The sequence below is a fragment of the Lytechinus pictus genome, chromosome 4, assembly GCF_037042905.1.
Source record: "Lytechinus pictus isolate F3 Inbred chromosome 4, Lp3.0, whole genome shotgun sequence".
In the NCBI taxonomy this organism is placed as follows: domain Eukaryota; kingdom Metazoa; phylum Echinodermata; class Echinoidea; order Temnopleuroida; family Toxopneustidae; genus Lytechinus; species Lytechinus pictus.
The window spans coordinates 14105459-14123374 of record NC_087248.1 but is presented as its reverse complement, the minus strand read 5'-3'; the positions used below and the strand labels follow the sequence as shown (position 1 = coordinate 14123374).

The window sequence follows — 17916 nt, the reverse complement described above, 5'->3', positions numbered from 1 at the left end:
CATTTTATCCCCCCAAATTATTTTTTATAGACATTTGATGTGTTTAATTGTATATTTTACATTTAAAATTTCTTCGTTTGATTCAAAGAAATCACACAGCAACAGACTATGGCGTGCCGTATGTTGGGCGTTGTATGGCTTCAGCTGGCTACCTGTAATCTGTATGGATTCCTTTTGCCTTGCTAATCTAAGTGCGTATCCAAGCTAAGAAAGTACCCGGTAGGTGATGACGGCAAAAATAACATAGGAATTGTGAAAAGAGGTAAGTGAATGTTTGTCGACTTTCGTTGAGATATAAATATGTGATGATAGAGTAAAAAAAGGCCCTTACTAAGTTCGATCTATCGGTCGAGACAATGTCAGGAATGTGATTGTCAACCATTAAGAGAGTGCGACTCGCAAGTGCCGAGTCTGTTGACTGTTGTTGTGTGCTATGTAAATTATAGCGCTACCGAATCGGGTATATGGCAGCCAGTGTATCCTATTGCCGGACACCTTTATTTCAGTGCTTTAAAAACGACAACTAACGTTAGAGGAAATACAATCAAGAAAAATTCACACTTGCTATTCCAAATATTATGAAAATTATGAATATAAAATTATTTTATATTTACCAACCATTTTCTTTGCAATTGCATCGCACTTGCCGCATACCCCTCCACGAAAAACAATTATTTTCGTGCGCGACAAATTGCATCATGATTCCGGACGCGCGCCGGACGGGTAAAGATATCCTTGACCTTGATTATAATGATGTAAGAGCAAATTTGTGTGATTTTTTTCTTCTTATATCATATGAGTAAATTCTAAGTATTATTTGCTTTTTTATAATTATATCGAATCTGAGCAGATGTTTTATTGTTGGTAATAAATTCGTGTTTGATAACTTATTTTGATTTTGTCTTGTTAGCTGCATGTTCCATGGCACTTTCCAATAATAATATGCTCGCGTTCGTATTGTGACGCTCATCAAGTTCTATAGATGCGCTGCCGATCGACGTCTCTACTCACGGTAAACCTCGCGCACGGGTACCTTGAGAACTAGCCATCGATGATCACCCACAATACACCACCACTCATCATTCGATCGAAGGAGTGGATGAGATTGAAATTCGGCAAATCAGTCCCATATTTCCGTTAGAAAATATATCAATTGTTAATACAAAACTATGTTATATGATATTTTAAGCATTTTCTGTCATTTAGAGATAATTAGGCCTTAGGTAAACGTTGGATTTTTCGCCTTGTTTTTGCAATCTTGTTCTATGTATTGCTCTGTGAAATTGAATTGCGGAAGTCTTACGGTACGAATTTGTTTTAGAACGCAGTTATATGCGCGTCCGGAATCATAATAGTGTCCGGTAATACAATACGTGACTATACTGTACGTACCGGTACCGGCGGTAGATCTACTCGATTCCAATGGGGGATATCACAATTTTGTGATAGACTAGACTCTGACTAGACAGGAATAACCGTCGTTTCTGGGGATTTATTCAACAATTTCTGACATTTTACTGTAATCCCCATTTACCGACGGTAGGGTGTACGTGTGGGCTCGCATGTGTTCTCATTCCCTCCCTTTTGTCAATTCACAGTCCAAAGTTTGATGTAATTTTACACATCGAATTTACAATCTAAGGATGTATAAACAACAAACTTTTAGACCTTGATATTCGAATATTTAAATACTTTAAACGATATAGATGAAAAAGGCATGAAAAATATACTTTACCGATGTTTAATTGGGTTGAACACGATAAAAATGGTCAAAATGGCAGCCAAACTATAAAATATTTACAAACGAACGTCAACAATCACGAATGTGATATCGATATTGCTTTCGATATTATACGATCTGCTCCATATGCGAACGAAACCGAAGATAAACGATACTAGTTATACTAGTACTAGTACTAGTTATAATCGCGATATATCGATTCGAGACATTAAGTTAATAACGATAATGACGTCATTCAAGATGGCAACTTGCAAGAAAAACGGTCAGGTCAGGTGAAAATGTCTTAGATGACAGATTTCTCAATCATCCAGAGGATTTTTTTCAATAACTCCGGCCCAAGGTATGCAATTACTTAAGTTATTTATATTTCCCTGATAATGGAAACCATGAAACTTTCAATTTTGCTTAAAAAACAGTTTTAAATCGCGATCTATAAAACGCTAGTTCACTATACGTTGGCTGTAGGTACGGGGCCCCATCCCCTTCAGTCTATGTATGGTGAGTGGAGCCAACGTAGTTCAGCGGAACAACCAAAATACAGAGACTGAAGCTTTTGGTCTAGACTCTGACTAGATTGGAGTTGCACATGAGTTAAATCACAATTCTCAAAGACAATCGATCGTTATAGGCCTAATAGGCCTACCGGTAGTTATAATAGCTATACATGGGTCAAAAATACTTTTTTTATCAATTTAATGTGGCAACAGTTTTTATCTATTCCTTGTAATGTATCTCAACATGAAATGACAGTTGTTTTTTTCTCGGGTCCGAGAAAAAAGTGTGCTTGTCCAAAATTCAAAATGGCCGCCAAAACCCCCCAAATCACAGTTTTGGCCACAATTTCTTTATTTGGTGGTCTTTTACTCTGGTTTTGGTGTCTATTCATATGTTTTGTGGGGCAGGCAATCTGTTTTACCTGAAATTAGTACTTAAAAACTATTATTTGTAGAGCTAAAGGGTTATTTTACCTAAATTTACACATTTTTAGACCCATTTTTCAGCCCCAAATTAGGTTTCATCGTCTTGTGGTTCTTGGATATTGGACGATACGAGTTCCACAATAGCGAGTAGTTCCATATGCTATATTGCTTTTATTCCTCTACTTTGGATTCTACGGATATTTACAAAATATATCTTATTAAATAAAAAAATGATATTTATCCATAGGGGCCATACAGTATACCGGTACAATGTATTGTACATACTGCACTGCATACATGTACGTCCATGCATTGACCACCATGGCAAGGTCTACATGTACTATAGTGTCATAGAAATTACCTCTTGAATTAGATGCCTCAGAAATTGAAGATACTGTATGTTTTCTCTCAGAAATATTTTGTCAAATATGCTCATTCAGGGGGCGGAGAGGGGAATGGATTATAGTCAACCCCACATTATGGCAGTTACATGTAGGCCTACACTGTGGCTATTCTGTTACCATTATGGTAACTTTGCCATTCAATTGTAACTTGCATGGGATCCTTGATTCTGATTGGCCGTTGATAAGCGTTACCATGGTAGTAAACTGACAACATAAACATAAGGTAAGACACAACCAGGTAAAAACAAGCCTCCAAGGCTCCAAATGAAGAAGATATGGCTAAAAATGTGATGTGTGTACATGATGTTTACACTGTATGTGCAATTCATGTTTATCATCAGGTTACATATTTCCATCATGTATATCAGCTAACAAGCAATCAAATTCACAAGTCACAATCTAATTCTAAACCTCAGGAGCTCACTTCTATGACACTATAGTTTATAATATACAGGACTTTATGTCATGGTGGTCAATGCATGGATATGCAGTGTAGTACATTGTATGTACAGTACATTGTACAGCCCCTATGGACAAATGACATTTTCTTTCATTTGATAAGATATATTTCGCAAATATACGTCAGCCCCAATTAAAAAAGCTCTATATCTATATGGAGCTGCTTACTGCTGTTCAACTGGTATCGTCTAATATCCAAGAACCATGAGACAATGAAACCTAATTTTGGGCTGAAAAAAAGGGTCTAAAAATTAGTAAATTTAATTAAAATCACCTTATAACTCTACAAATAATGGTTTAAAAGTACTAATTTTAGGAAAAACAAATTGCCTGCCCCAAAAGACATATGAATAGACACCAAAACCAGAGAAAAAGACCACCAAATAAAGAAGTTGTGGCCAAAACTGTAATTTTTGGGGGTTTGGGCGGCCATTTTGGATTTTGGCCCGGCACACTTTTTTCTCGGACCAGAGACAAAAAATATTATCATTTCATGTTGAGATAAGGTAAAAGGAATACAAAAAAAATGTTGGCACAGTAAAACCCAAAATCACCCATTTATAGCCCACTCTACTATCATGCATTTAAAAAAAAAAAAAACAGAAATTTATTTTGAGAAGATGGGATGTTTATGTCTCCATCTTGCCCTCTTTGTTAGTACATGTAGCTAAGCTACGACATGCGTATAGAGGGTGGCAACATCATCACCAAAATTTGTATCTGTATCATAATTGTAGGCCTACTTTTCGTCAATGATTGGAAAATTATTGCCAATAATAAAAAAGGGAAAACTGTACATCAGAAATTTAAAAAACGATACAGTTAAAAGTACATTTAAAATACATTTTTATAGTTACTTACTGCTTTTTTTTTCTTATATGATCAGAATTCTTCAATTTAGAAAAATAAGCATTTCAAGGGCTTTATTTATAATCTAGATTAAAACCAAAGTTGTATTTCGTGCACTACAAAGTGCATATTTGATTCACATAAAATAAAGTATATTGATTTTATAAATGAAATGAAGCTTTGTAACCTTATAGATTATGTCATTCTCTACCATTGTGCAATTTCTTGTCTGTCCCCCTAGATTGACAAGACTCGAAATACCACAAGAATACTTTTACTTGTACATGTATGAGAAATAAACTTCAAAAATGTCAATTTACTTTCAACAGTATCATGGGTTTTTTTAAAGCATTCAATCTCCATGATTTAGTAATTTGGGGGAATTTTTTTTGTTAAAAATTCAGTATGTAATTATAAAAAAATATAGTCATCACTTTACTCTAAAAATGTATTAAAAACATCAAGAGCTTTACTGTATTAATTGCTAAAATTTACAGAAAATTGCATCATTCCTTGGAGAAAAAAAGTTTTTAAAACAACAAAAAACGTTTTATTTGTTTTGTAGAATAAAAAACGTTTTTTATTACAACCCTGTCCTCGAGTGCCTGTCCAAAAATATGTTAATAGCTAATGAATTTAGCTTTAAAATGATAGCAAATTTGTTGGTATAGCTCCTTTGGTTTTGAAAATATTTAGGAATAACCCTACAATTATTAAACCAAAATACAGTGAATGTAACAGCACCACCCTTTTTGGTGAGCGACCTAATGGCACATGACCTTTATATACTTTTTTTTCTCACATTTTACCCCCCCATCATGATTTCATCAACAAAAATACATGTATTTGTATTCTATGAAAATCTGTGAAATTCTGTATATTAATTATAGACTTTTAGACACCTAGAAATGTACATGTCTGTTTGCTGTACATGTACATACACTGTACACGTTTACTATCTTCAGTAGATCTAGCCTACATAGTACAGTATGTAAATATGTATATGATTAGACTTGAGTTGTGTACATGTACCGTAGTTCATGCATTTTTACGAAACGTGTACAAATTTTAACAAGTGGGACTCGGGGGGGGGGGGGGGGGGGGAGTGGGATGGGAGGGATCTACAATGTATGTTGATCAGTGTAGAGGCTTCACAGCATGTTGACTTTTGAGACATAATAGAACACAAGTGAGAAGCTTCATTCATCTCCATGGGAGCAGATATTCTAGTGATGGGGGGGGGGGGCACCTCAATTGACGAGTGGATATCATGCGTGTAAAATAAAACATGTAAAATGTCTCTCTTTGAATGAGGTGTGGGAGATGGGGCGGTACTGAACCCGGGGGGGGGGGCACTCAGTATATAATGCGTGGTGGGTATGTGCCGTTGAGAGGACCCCCATTTTTACACTCAAATTTCCATTCCAATGCATAGCATCTTATTGAGAAAAAGAAGAGAGACAACCGTTCCAAAGCATAGCATTTTCTTATTGAGAGAAAAAAAGAAATACGTTCCAAAGCTTCGCATATCTTTCGTTACGCCGTTCCGGCTGCATTGATCCGATACAATGAGCTGCATTTTTGGTGAAAAACGTCCCGCAGAGCACTGTCCGACCATCGCCTCTGCGCGAGCGCACCCGGTGCCCGTGCCGCCGGGCTAGCTGCATGCATTTACTGTTTGTATGCCCGTTCCATAGGGATGCATATGCACTCACACGCAGACGAACTGTTCCAAGGACCCCTGTTTTCACAAACATTTGTAGTTCCAAAGACCCTCCTTTTTACAATAAGCCTGTTCCAAGGCCCTCGGAACTAAATCCAATGTAAGTAGTTGATGTATGGTATCACCTCCGTGACAGGCAATTCTTTGCTACACTATGCTCTGTCACATGCATGCACATGTCTCCAATGTAATTGTATCAAATGAGCATACAAGTAGAGAAAAGAATGCTGGGGCTATTAATGCATCACTGTACTTGTTTAGGGGGCCAAATTAAAGGAATTTTTCAAGAGTACCGTTTTTTTCAATACTTTAAAGGGAAGTTCAACGACAAAAACTTTGTTTTAAAAATAACAGAAAAAATAATTAAAAATATTGGTGAAGGTTTGAGGAAAATCCATAAAGATTAATTAGAATTAGAAGTGTTTGATGTGTAATGTCAACAAGCAGCTGCCCAATATGTTATGTAATATAAAATGCATAAATTTCATTTTGTAATGGTTTGTGATGACTTACATGTACAGGTATTTTTTATTTTTTTCAGTGAAGGAGCAGGTGTGAAATGATTTGTGTATTGATATCCATTTCCAATTTTCTGAGAAAATGACATTTCACTGATTTTTTTTACTATACGATATGTAAATATGTAGGAAAGCTGCTCGCATATGAAGTCACAAATAATTAAAATTCGAATAACTTTATTCTTTGATGGATTTTTTTCTTGAAAACCTTTGCCAATATTATTTATTATTTCTCCTGCTACTTTTGACAATAGAGTTTTTGTAAGGATGAACTTCCCCTTTTAAGGATAGGGTTTCACTAGCGAATACTTGTTATAAAGGGGTGCATTTTCAGAATATCAAAAATACTTGTTTAGGGTGCTTTTCGAAACCCCTTGGATGCGCATGATATCCATTCGTCAACAGAGGACCCCCCCCGATCAATGATATCTGTATTTTTGATGAAATTAATTACTTCTTGTTCCCCCCACCCCCCCCCCCCCCCCCCGATTGTCCTTTTCAATTACTGTAGATGAAAATTTACATGTCCACATAGTCGATCCCATCCAGATGACCATCTTGATCAGAAAGCGCCCCCCCCCCCCCTCAATAAAATGAAATGGAAATTGTACGTATGTACTGTACATGTACAGTAATTCAGTTTACAAGTAATGTACTGTTACCATTATTTCATCTATTCTGAAACACTCTGCTTTAATACTGAATGTAATGCATGCTTGTATATTGAAGCATGGAGATAACCTCCATGATTGAAGTCATTCTTTCCCTTTTTTCCTCTCCAGTTTGTGCATTTTAAAGGCCTACATGTGTGTACATTTGAAGTACCTGCACATGTACATGTACTTGGAATGCTGTCTGAAGTGTGAATAAGTGCTAGTACATGTATGATTAAAGCGCGTCTCACACTGTGCGATCCGATATGACATTATTTTTTAATAAATCACATTTTGCAATAAATATTAAAATTCCAAAAAGAAATATTACTTTATTTGAACTTTGGCATAATGTTAGGATTAATGAAATCATAATTTTGCTTTGTGGCAAGCCCTGTTGTCGGAGTATTAAGCCCAAATCGGCTTCAAGTCGCAGCCGATGATGACGTCATTACGATTTGGAATTGAATTTGCTTTTCTTCCTAAATTGAGGCTCAAACTTCATTGAATTTTGATTTCAGTAGTCCCACAACTATTCTGACCTAGGATCACTAAGATTTTATTGGTTGGAATATTCATGTCAAATGTTATAATGATTTCTTTGAAAATTGGATCGCAACAATTCGCATAGTGTGAGACAGGCTTAAAGCATACAATCCAAGTTTCCTTTAATGCTGTTTGCTCATGGGTTTGGTAAAGTTGCAATACTGCATCAATTCAATTTTAATACACCAATTCAATTTTAATACACACACTGTATTAATGAACACGAAAAGATGATAAATTTATGAAAAAATGTTATTATATTAAATCATGATTTTTTTCATTATTTCATACTTGTGTGAATAATATGTCTCCCTTATAATGAAATAAGTTACAGCAATAAATATCAAATGCACTAAATCAGGTGTCAATCCAATTTTGCTAGTTATTGGAGGAAGAAATTTGAATAAACCTAATTTCATGTAATATATTTACAAAAGAACAAGTGGGGATGTGACATCATCAGCCCACCTAATGAATATTCATGACGACTGTTTTCACAAAATATTGCTAAACTTTAAAATTCAATAACTTTGTTATTTGTTATCTGATTTTGATGAAATTTTCGGCATTTTGCTCAGTGAATTCTACTCTATTTATTAAGCTATAAATACTTTCAGCCAGGACCATCCCTTTAAATCTTGGACATCTTGTCACCCTGTGTACATACATATGTACAAGACTTCACATTGGTCATTGTATCATGACTCTGGTATATATACATTTTTTTTCTTTTGTTAGGGTTTAATATGGATTTTATGTGCAGTACATGTACATATCGTCATGTGAATTTAAACATATTACCAGTGTGTTCGAAAAATACATCAGCCCTCATGTACTCAAACTGTATCATCATTTCCCTCTGTTCACTTTTAGATCCTACATCCTACCTTGCGCAATGGATTCATGTGCTGGAGCCAGCAATGTAGCTCATGTACATGTATGCACAATATCGGTATAATGGCCTCCTGAGTGGCCTACACATTGAGGCCTATATTAGGGAGTGCATATACAGTGTAAATGTGCTGTGTAGACTTTGCATGTTGATTAAATTCTACTTGTACTACAGTATCTACTCCTCTCAAGTTTTGTCACACTGGGAATGGGGGATTTCGGAAAAGATGGCAGTCTTCTATGGGTTGAAAATCCCAGGTGGGGGAGGACACCTTCCTCTTGCTGCACCATGCCCCCCCCCCTTCACAACCACCCTACGATTACCTGTTGACGTAACTGGCATTCTCCTTTAATTGAACACTAGAAAGAATATTCTGTCCAAATTAGAAAAAAATACAATTGTTAATATCAAACATTATTCATGTACGTATTAGTGTGTGTAAGATAGACCCTGCTACACACATGTACATGTAGGCGGACCTTCCATAGTGAAGTCAAATAAAGCATTATTTCAGACAAGAACATAAGTCTATAAATATTGTAATTAATTTGGTTCTAAGAGATTTGACTTGAGCATGAGTCACCTGTATATATATGTATTTTTCTAAACATTCTCCAGTCTGCAACCAAGGCCCTTTTTAAAATACAAAGATTTGGGGTGGATTTCTGTGTACAATGTGCATCACTGTGTTTCATTTTGTCCCTTTGTTTCTTTTTTTTTTCTTCCAGATTTGCCAGATCTGTGATGTTGACACCCAGAACAAGTCTGCATCCTGAGCCTGTTTGATCTCACATTTTCCTCAAGTGATGATGAGATGATAGGATACTCATGCTAGAGCACCAACCATAGTCATCACAGCATTTGATACAGCATCAAGGATTCTGGTATCTGGTTGGTCTCTTCTTTCTCCACTTTGATGATTGTAGATCAGTCGGTCTACGGATGCGCAAGTTCAAGAAACATCCCAACATGGAGTAACACTGAATGATCAGATTTATGCCATGCTCGAATGATGCTACAGTGTACAGCCAACCCTGACAAACTATCTGGTAGCACAAAACTGCATTAAAGGCTCTTCCTGGGGGATACTTCAACATGTAGTTCAAGAGGCAGCATACATGTATATGCTGCACAGTAATTAGATCAGTCTTCTAATTATGTTACTTGAAATTAAAGATGAAGTGATTCATTGGTCATTTGAGATCAGGAATTATGTGCAAGATAACCTGATGTCAACAGAAGTAAACCCAGAAGTGATCCAGCTCTTTATAACAGTGTACGGTACATTGACCTTTTAGTTCTTGCCTTTACATTCAACTGCATAGTACCACTGTCTGATGGAGCACTGCCTAACCAGAATGTGGAATCTTGGCCATCATAAACACTAATGTCTTTTATAGAGCAGTTACTACACATAAGTGAAGTTTCTTTTGGTCAACAGAACATGCAGTACACAAATAAGGTTGCAACCAGATCTTGTGAACAAGCATTAATTCATTGACGTTGCAGTTATCACGTAGATTGCCATCCGAAGAGAGTGTTTATTCCTTTTTCTTCATCAAAGCGTTCCAGTTTAATAGACAGGAGTGAGGAGGATCTGGAGGACACAGGGAGTTCCAGTATGCAGTTAACTCTTTGACTTCCGTACTGTCATCCGACCTGAACTTGGAAACTCTTTAATATTCAGTCAGATATTGATAAATTTGAATTTTATCAAGAACTTACACAATGTATAGTATGGAAAAGAAGGTGTAAGGCATGGGATAACATTTTAATTGAAATTGGATTTTGCTTTTAGTCATTGAAAACTATGTAAATTGAAATTCAGTTTCTTTTGGCAGTGTAAGGATATTGTTTCATAATTTGTGTGCATGTTTTGTCATATTTTCATTTATTGTTTGCCAGATATACATGTAGATTGTTTGTAAACATTTTCTCTGTATCATAGTTTTCGAATTCATTCATTCATTGTGAAGGTAATTTTCACAGTTGTGCACATCCACCGTTATATAGTTAACATCACAAGCGTAGTACATGTAATAGTATAATACTTGCATTTCAAAGGCCACAGACAGAATAGAATACAGTAAACAGGGTATGGTCTAAAGAAATAGGAGTCCCACACAGTACACACTGTTTATCAAATATTTCTGTCCTGTCATTATTGTGTAAAATTATATAATTTTGGTGCCCTATTGGACATGGATTAGCAGGGTTTCTGTTATTTGAATTTACATGTGCATCACTCAAGATTGGACGAACACAATTTTCATGATACTCATTTGAATTTTAAAAAGTTAGAACAAGATGGTTTGGCATACATGGGCAAATACAAGCTATTGTCAAATTTAATCAGAAGTTATTTATTAAACTGAAATACTTCAAGTTTGTTTTTGTTTAATTTGAGAAATTTTCAAAATGATTTTAGTATGTTTCACAAAGACTGAAAAGAGGCATACCTTTGAATTTGGAAAGAAACTCTGAAATCTGCATTTTATATGAATATGAAACATAATCTACATGTTTAATGTAGATGTAGTTTCGATAGTATAAAGTAAATCACTGATTTCATTTACTGCATGATAGTGCTTTAGTTATGTAATAGTAGCTATTAAACCATCTCGAAACAATTATTGCCCAAACTAAATAAATGAAAAGAAATTGCCATGTACGAAAGATGTAAAAGAATATTATATATGATAGAATATATTCTTGTGAAAAACAGGTGAATATGTGTACATGTACATGTACATAGATATATATTTGATATGTCGATCTTGCCACTGTGGGGCAGCTGAATAGGAATGATATTTAAATTAAAGAGCCTGGTTCTGAAAAGTTTCCAAGTCAGAAGCGTTCCAGTGCAACCGCATCCTGTCACCATGGAAACCACAGTCACCACCACTGCACTATCCTCAGCGGTTATTTCCACACAGCCAACAACTTGGGAACAGTGGGAACTAAATACCACGGATGTTTCCTTGATGCCTCTGAACAACGGGTCTAACGTGACACTGGCTGAGCCGCCAATGGGCTTAGGCGCAGTCGTCATCTTCGGTTTACTCATGGTGTTGATGATAATGATTGCTGTGCTAGGAAATTGCATCGTGTGCTTGATTGTGTACCAGAAGCCAGCCATGCGATCTGCCATTAATCTTCTCCTAGCAAACCTTGCCTTTGCGGACATCATGGTTGCGGTGACCTGCATGCCCTTTGCGCTCATTGCTCTCGTACTGGGTGAGTGGATCCTTGGGGACATCATGTGCAAGATAAACGCATTTCTCTATTTTCTATTCATCACAGAGGCTACATTTATTCTTGCCACAATATCGGTGGATCGGTACTTCATCATTGTCCACCGCAAGGACAAGTTGAATCCACACAGGGCCAAGCTTCTGATACTGTTATCTTGGTTCTGTAGCTTTGTTGTGGCGTTTCCTCCTATCATCGGCTGGGGAAAGTATGCATTCCCCAGGGGGCCTGGTCCTCCACAGTGCTGGGTAGAAATGGATCTATCATCTGACAAAGTATACTACATCATGCTCATGTTAGCTGTGTTCTTCATTCCATTCACAGCGATGCTTTTCTCATACTTCTTCATCCTCAACACAGTGAGACGCAACTCGTTGCGGATACAGAACCATCCAGAGTCTCTCAGCATTAGTCAAGCCACCAAGCTCGGGTTGGCAGGCTTACACAGACCTTCCCGCGTTAACGTTGACATGAGCTTCAAGACCCGAGCATTCACGACCATTCTACTTCTTTTTATCGTGTTCGTCGTCTGCTGGGCTCCGTACGCCATCAGCGGACTCGTCTACCATTTTTCGTCATGGACAGGAGGTAATGTGATGCACACTATTGTGCTGTGGCTCACGTACCTCAACTCCGCATTCAATCCTATTATTTACTGCTGGCGAATAAAAAAGTTTCGGGAAGCATGCCGCGAGCTGGCCCCAAAGACATTTAAGCTCTTGCCCCACTTGCCTGGAAGGACAAGGCGCAGGATTCGACCAAGTGCAATGTATGAGTGTAATCAGCAATCATCAGTATGACATGCCAACTCGTTAGATAGCTTTACAAAAGAGTATTAGACCAGAGATTTCTATTTGTCTCCTTTGTATTCAGGAAATCAATTTTTGATCATTTTTAATTGATTATTATTAGCTTAGATGTACATGTACATGTGAATATATTACTAATTTGTGCTATGGAGTCGTTTTGTGTGATTATAATGTACTACTCAACTCACAAATCTATGCTGCGTTGAAATAGTTTTTTTTTCTGCCAAGATAAAAATTGCTAACATGGTATTTACATGCAGAAATTGCAGAACATTTATTCAGTAATTGCCAGGACAACACTTTGCCACATTCATAAATGTGCTCAACTCACCATGGCTAAATTCTTGCTATTTTAATATTGAAAAAAAAAACATGCCGATTAAGTATAATACTCAGAAGTGAACATTACCTTTTTTTTCTTAAAATACAGAAAACTAGTGTATGATAGCATAATTATCCAGACAATACACAGAGATTTAAAAAAATATATATTTTTGAGAAATTGCTCACCTTTATAAATTTCTAACCTACGTACACATGTCCGTTGTGTGCTATTGATTCATTTATATTTTGCTGTGCCCTTTTGCCATACTTATTAAACTCGACGTGATTTGATTTTTATTTTAATTGCAATATAGACTGTATTGTGGAAAGTTGTGCTATGCCAAACACTATGTGATCATATAAAATACATTCCTTTGCTTTAATAATAAAGCTACATGTATTGTATTCAATGCTCTCCTTGATAATACACTGCCTCTATTTTGCACCTTGATCAGTGTTAGTTTTTTCTGGATGAGATATTCCCACATGTCTTTTGGACATAACATATGTATTGGATGCCGCATATAAAGATACCTGTCAAATCATCTTGTGTTGTATTACATGTAGTACCAAATGAAGATTGTTAATTGATTAATGATTCCTTTAAAGATTCATTTGTACTTATTCATGTTTGATTGATTTATTGTTATTGTTATCGTGAATATATAGACCCATTGGGTAACTGTTATTATCATTATCAATATGATTGTTATCATTGTAATCAATATTATCTCATCACCATCATCATTTCCGTCATCACAGTCATTGTCATCATTGCCATCATCGTCATCATCATCGCCACTACCACCATTGTTGTCAACGTTATCGTCATCATTGTTATATCATCACCATCGTAATCACCATCACCATCATCATGATTTTATCATCATTTTCATAATCTTTATCATCTAATCATCTTCTTTATCAGTATCATCAGTTCTACCCATCAGAGATTGGCTGATTATGCCATAACACGCACTTATAGCCCTACACCGGCATATTGTACTCGTCAAGAACCTTTTTCTTATGACAGAAAATGCTGTTCAAATTTGAGACCACTCACAAGGAATAATTTTTGTGGTATCACATCTTGATTTGCTCCACAAAATGTGTTCTTTGAAGCAGATTTTTCTGTGGGACCGTAATATTAAACTGTTAAAGACAGAACTCGCAGAAGAGCTTCTGTTTCTTATGACCAAAAGTGCTAATCCACATATGAGTAAATTTATTCCCAAGCTTGATCTCAAAAGGTTTTATATATTACCAGGAATAAGTATTAAATAATAATATTTGTCTTATCACCAATTGTGTTTTAATAAATTTTATACATCTAAAAGTAGTCCTGATGTACTCCAAGTTTGAAGTATTCATCAAACTCTTGTTTTTTTTTTTCCCAACATTTACCACATGCATAATGATTAAACCTTATTATTATATAATTTCAATATATTTATGCCAGTACCAAATTTATGTAAACACATAGGTCTACTTATTTTTTTTTTTTTTTAAGGATTTGGTTTGGTAGGTGTAGTCTTTCTGTTTAGTTATACATTTTTTTTTACTGAACTACATGCAGTAAAACTAGTCTTTATTGAGCTTTATGTTTGTCTTTTTGCATTCCATTACTTATTCATGCGCAGTAAGGCTGATTTCCAATTAGAAGATATTGTTTAATATATAGAAAAGAAATCTTAAACCCTCTACTGTGGAGAAGATGCATGAACATCATCTTCTCATCAGGGGAGCGTTTCATGAAAGGAGTTGTCAGACGTTTTATCCGACTAGTCTCGTTTAATCTGACAGTTACCATGCTAACACTGCTTCTTAGCCAATTAACATCATTGAAAGTTGTCAGATCTGACAACTTGTCAGACAAAAATGTTGATGAAATGCTGGATACTGTCACCAACACCATCATGTAAATTAATAATTAATTACAATGAAATGACTCAGGTGTTATTTATGAAACTATTCAAATTATTATATTTTTTACTTCTATTGTGCTGATATTTTTAATAACACACCCTTAGACTTGATTTGATGATATCATTAATTAAATAAATTAATTAGGGTTTATTATGGCTGTATGCAGATATTTTTTCATGGGAGGAGGCAAGATGTTGCTCGGAATCGGAAGCAAGAGAGCGAAGTGACCAAGATAGTCATGAGGGCCCTTTCACATTTTCTAAGCTGAAATGAAAGGATTCTGTGCACACTTTGGTGAATTTGGTGAAAATTTCCAGTTAATTTTTTATTCGAAATTTCTGCCCCCCCCCCCCAGTGGGTATGGCCATGGGATATTTTTTAATTTTGTTAATAGCCCTATAATCATGATTCTTGGTCTGGTTACCTCTATGGAAAACTTGTGTGACAATTCAAACTCTGTTATAATGTAACTGATCATGATGGCTGCAAATGTCTGATATGACACAGATTTGTGAGTACAGATACAGGGCCCTTTCAATTTTCATTATTCATTACATGATTTTATATTTTCTGAACGGCCAAATACACATCAAGAATGCATTTTCATTTAATGCCTGAAATTATACTTTGGAGGAGTCCTTTATTTATGGATGTTTATGAATTTCTTTTTTTTTAATATATTGGTGGGTTTTCAAATGGTACATGAATGATAATTTCATAGTCAGGCCCTTTATGCCCCAAAGTTTTAGCAAAACCAAAGAAGCAAAACCTTGTGAGATATATGTTATAGTTATTGCACCTTGATGAATGTGATATTCTTTATAGTAGAAGGATTTATCATGATATAGGTTATTTGAATCCATTAAACATGGGAGAAGTTTATTTTTGTGAAAGAAATTAGGAAACCTTTGAAAAACCTTAAGGTTATTCAAAGGTTTCCTTTAATATATGATCATCTCATTCCATTATCGTGTGTGTTTCTGTCATGAAGAATGTAGTTCAATAGAATGTCCCATATTCCACTTGAGTTTCCTTATTCTGTAACTATACACTTCCCAGCCCAATTCCACAAACATGTGTTAGTTTCATTTCAGGTGATGTTTTTGTAATGATTGTGATTATAACGTTGATGATTGTAATTAAGATACAAATGATAATATGCTAATAAATGTACTTCAGAATAAATGTAGTGATAATAAAAATGATGATAAAAATGATAACAATAATGATTATGACAATGATGGCATACCAATAGTTATATTAATGTATATCATTTAATTATCATGACAATAGCAATGATAATGAAAATAATGAAATTAATGATAGTAGTGATGATGATGATGATGCCAATTTAATGATAAAAAATGATAGACATTAACGATAATAGTAACAATAATTTCATCATTTTATGATAAATCATTAATGTTATTGATAGTTATCTGAATAGAAGTAATTAGTAATATACTATTAAAACAAAAATGATTGGTAATTCAAAATGTTGATCATACATATACCAATGATAGTTCTATTACCAATTGATTATGAACTTATGTACACACCTATTTTTGATATCGATGACACCCATAGAATATTTTACTGTTAATTCTAGCTCTGACGTACACAGATAGTCACACATCAAAGCATTAATGTCAGTGGTATTCCATACTGGTATATTAGCTCCTCACTCTGTGTTTATTAGTTAAAAACCATGTATATCTACTTAAATGAATCATGTAATGACAATATTTTTTAAGGCAAACAAATGATATAATTCATATGTATTTTTTTATATAAGAGACTGTGAACAACTCATTATCTTTGCTGTAGACCTTCTGTATTTGTAAACTGTATTTTTATATCTTTGTTTATTTATATTTATGTAATATGAGTGCAGTATACATTATATTTAGTTGAAAATAAGTGTGCTAATTATGCTTCACTTCTATTTAATTATTCTATCTTTCGAGAAGTATTACATTTATTGTTGCTGTTTTCGCACAAGTATACAACTTCCTTGCTGTGCACTTGTAATGTTGTGTAATTTTCCTCATTATTTTTTATTATTCTTGTTAATCGAAAATTTGGTACCACACAGACATTTTTTAGTGTGTTGCTGCATGCCTAATGTATTAATGTTGATAATACCATAAACGTACAGGTTCTGAATATTGACAAAAAATAACTAGATAAAAGAGTTTCGTTTGTTAAAATATTCTTGTAACATTTCCAGGGCATAATCTTTAGACTACCTTTTCTTTCTTTTTTTAGCTATGACGCTCCAGGCAGTGTTATTATCTGTCTATAAAAGCAGAAAATGTCAGGGGGTAGTTTATTGCTCATTGTTTTATCCAACTGCCAACTATAACTCATCGATCCTCGTAAAACGTGGCTTTAATAGGAATTACAGATTCGGTCATCGACACGTTCATTGTTTGAAGTATTGAATCTGTACGAATCTCAAAGTCACGGTTTAGTGAGAAGAATATTCATACTCATTTAACCCTCTCTTGGAGTCCTGATCTCTGCAAATAGTTTCTTGTTTTGTTATCCCATTCCTCTATCTTTTCATTCTGGAATTTTGTTTTATAAATAATCGTGAAATACATTGATCACTTCGAGACATGGGAATGCGTAATATTCACTGACCTATCTGTTTGAAGACAGCAAAGAAAATTATGAGTGATTAATTTGAACTAGAAACTTACTTGTCACAACTCTATAACAGTATTAGCATCAGTGTTTTGCCTATCACTTTTGTGGTGTTGATTATATTCAGGGTTGTATATTTCGATTTTCTTTTAAATGGAATATAATTATGTAGGAATTGTTATGAGGTTTGGCCATGGAGCTATTAACACATGGTTTGTCCATCTCATTTGAAGACCCACTGACAATTGCAC

At 35.0% G+C, this 17916-nt stretch overlaps 1 protein-coding gene across 1 annotated transcript; it reads left to right on the top strand.

Moving 5' to 3' along the window:
- Positions 1-132: 132 nt before the first annotated feature.
- On the top strand, positions 133-17592 carry LOC129258972 (high-affinity lysophosphatidic acid receptor-like). Its single transcript, XM_064098451.1, has 2 exons — positions 133-262; positions 9434-17592. Exon 2 carries the CDS (start codon positions 11510-11512, stop codon positions 12755-12757), a length of 1248 nt encoding a protein of 415 aa, XP_063954521.1. The 5' UTR covers positions 133-262; positions 9434-11509; the 3' UTR covers positions 12758-17592.
- Positions 17593-17916: the final 324 nt, after the last annotated feature.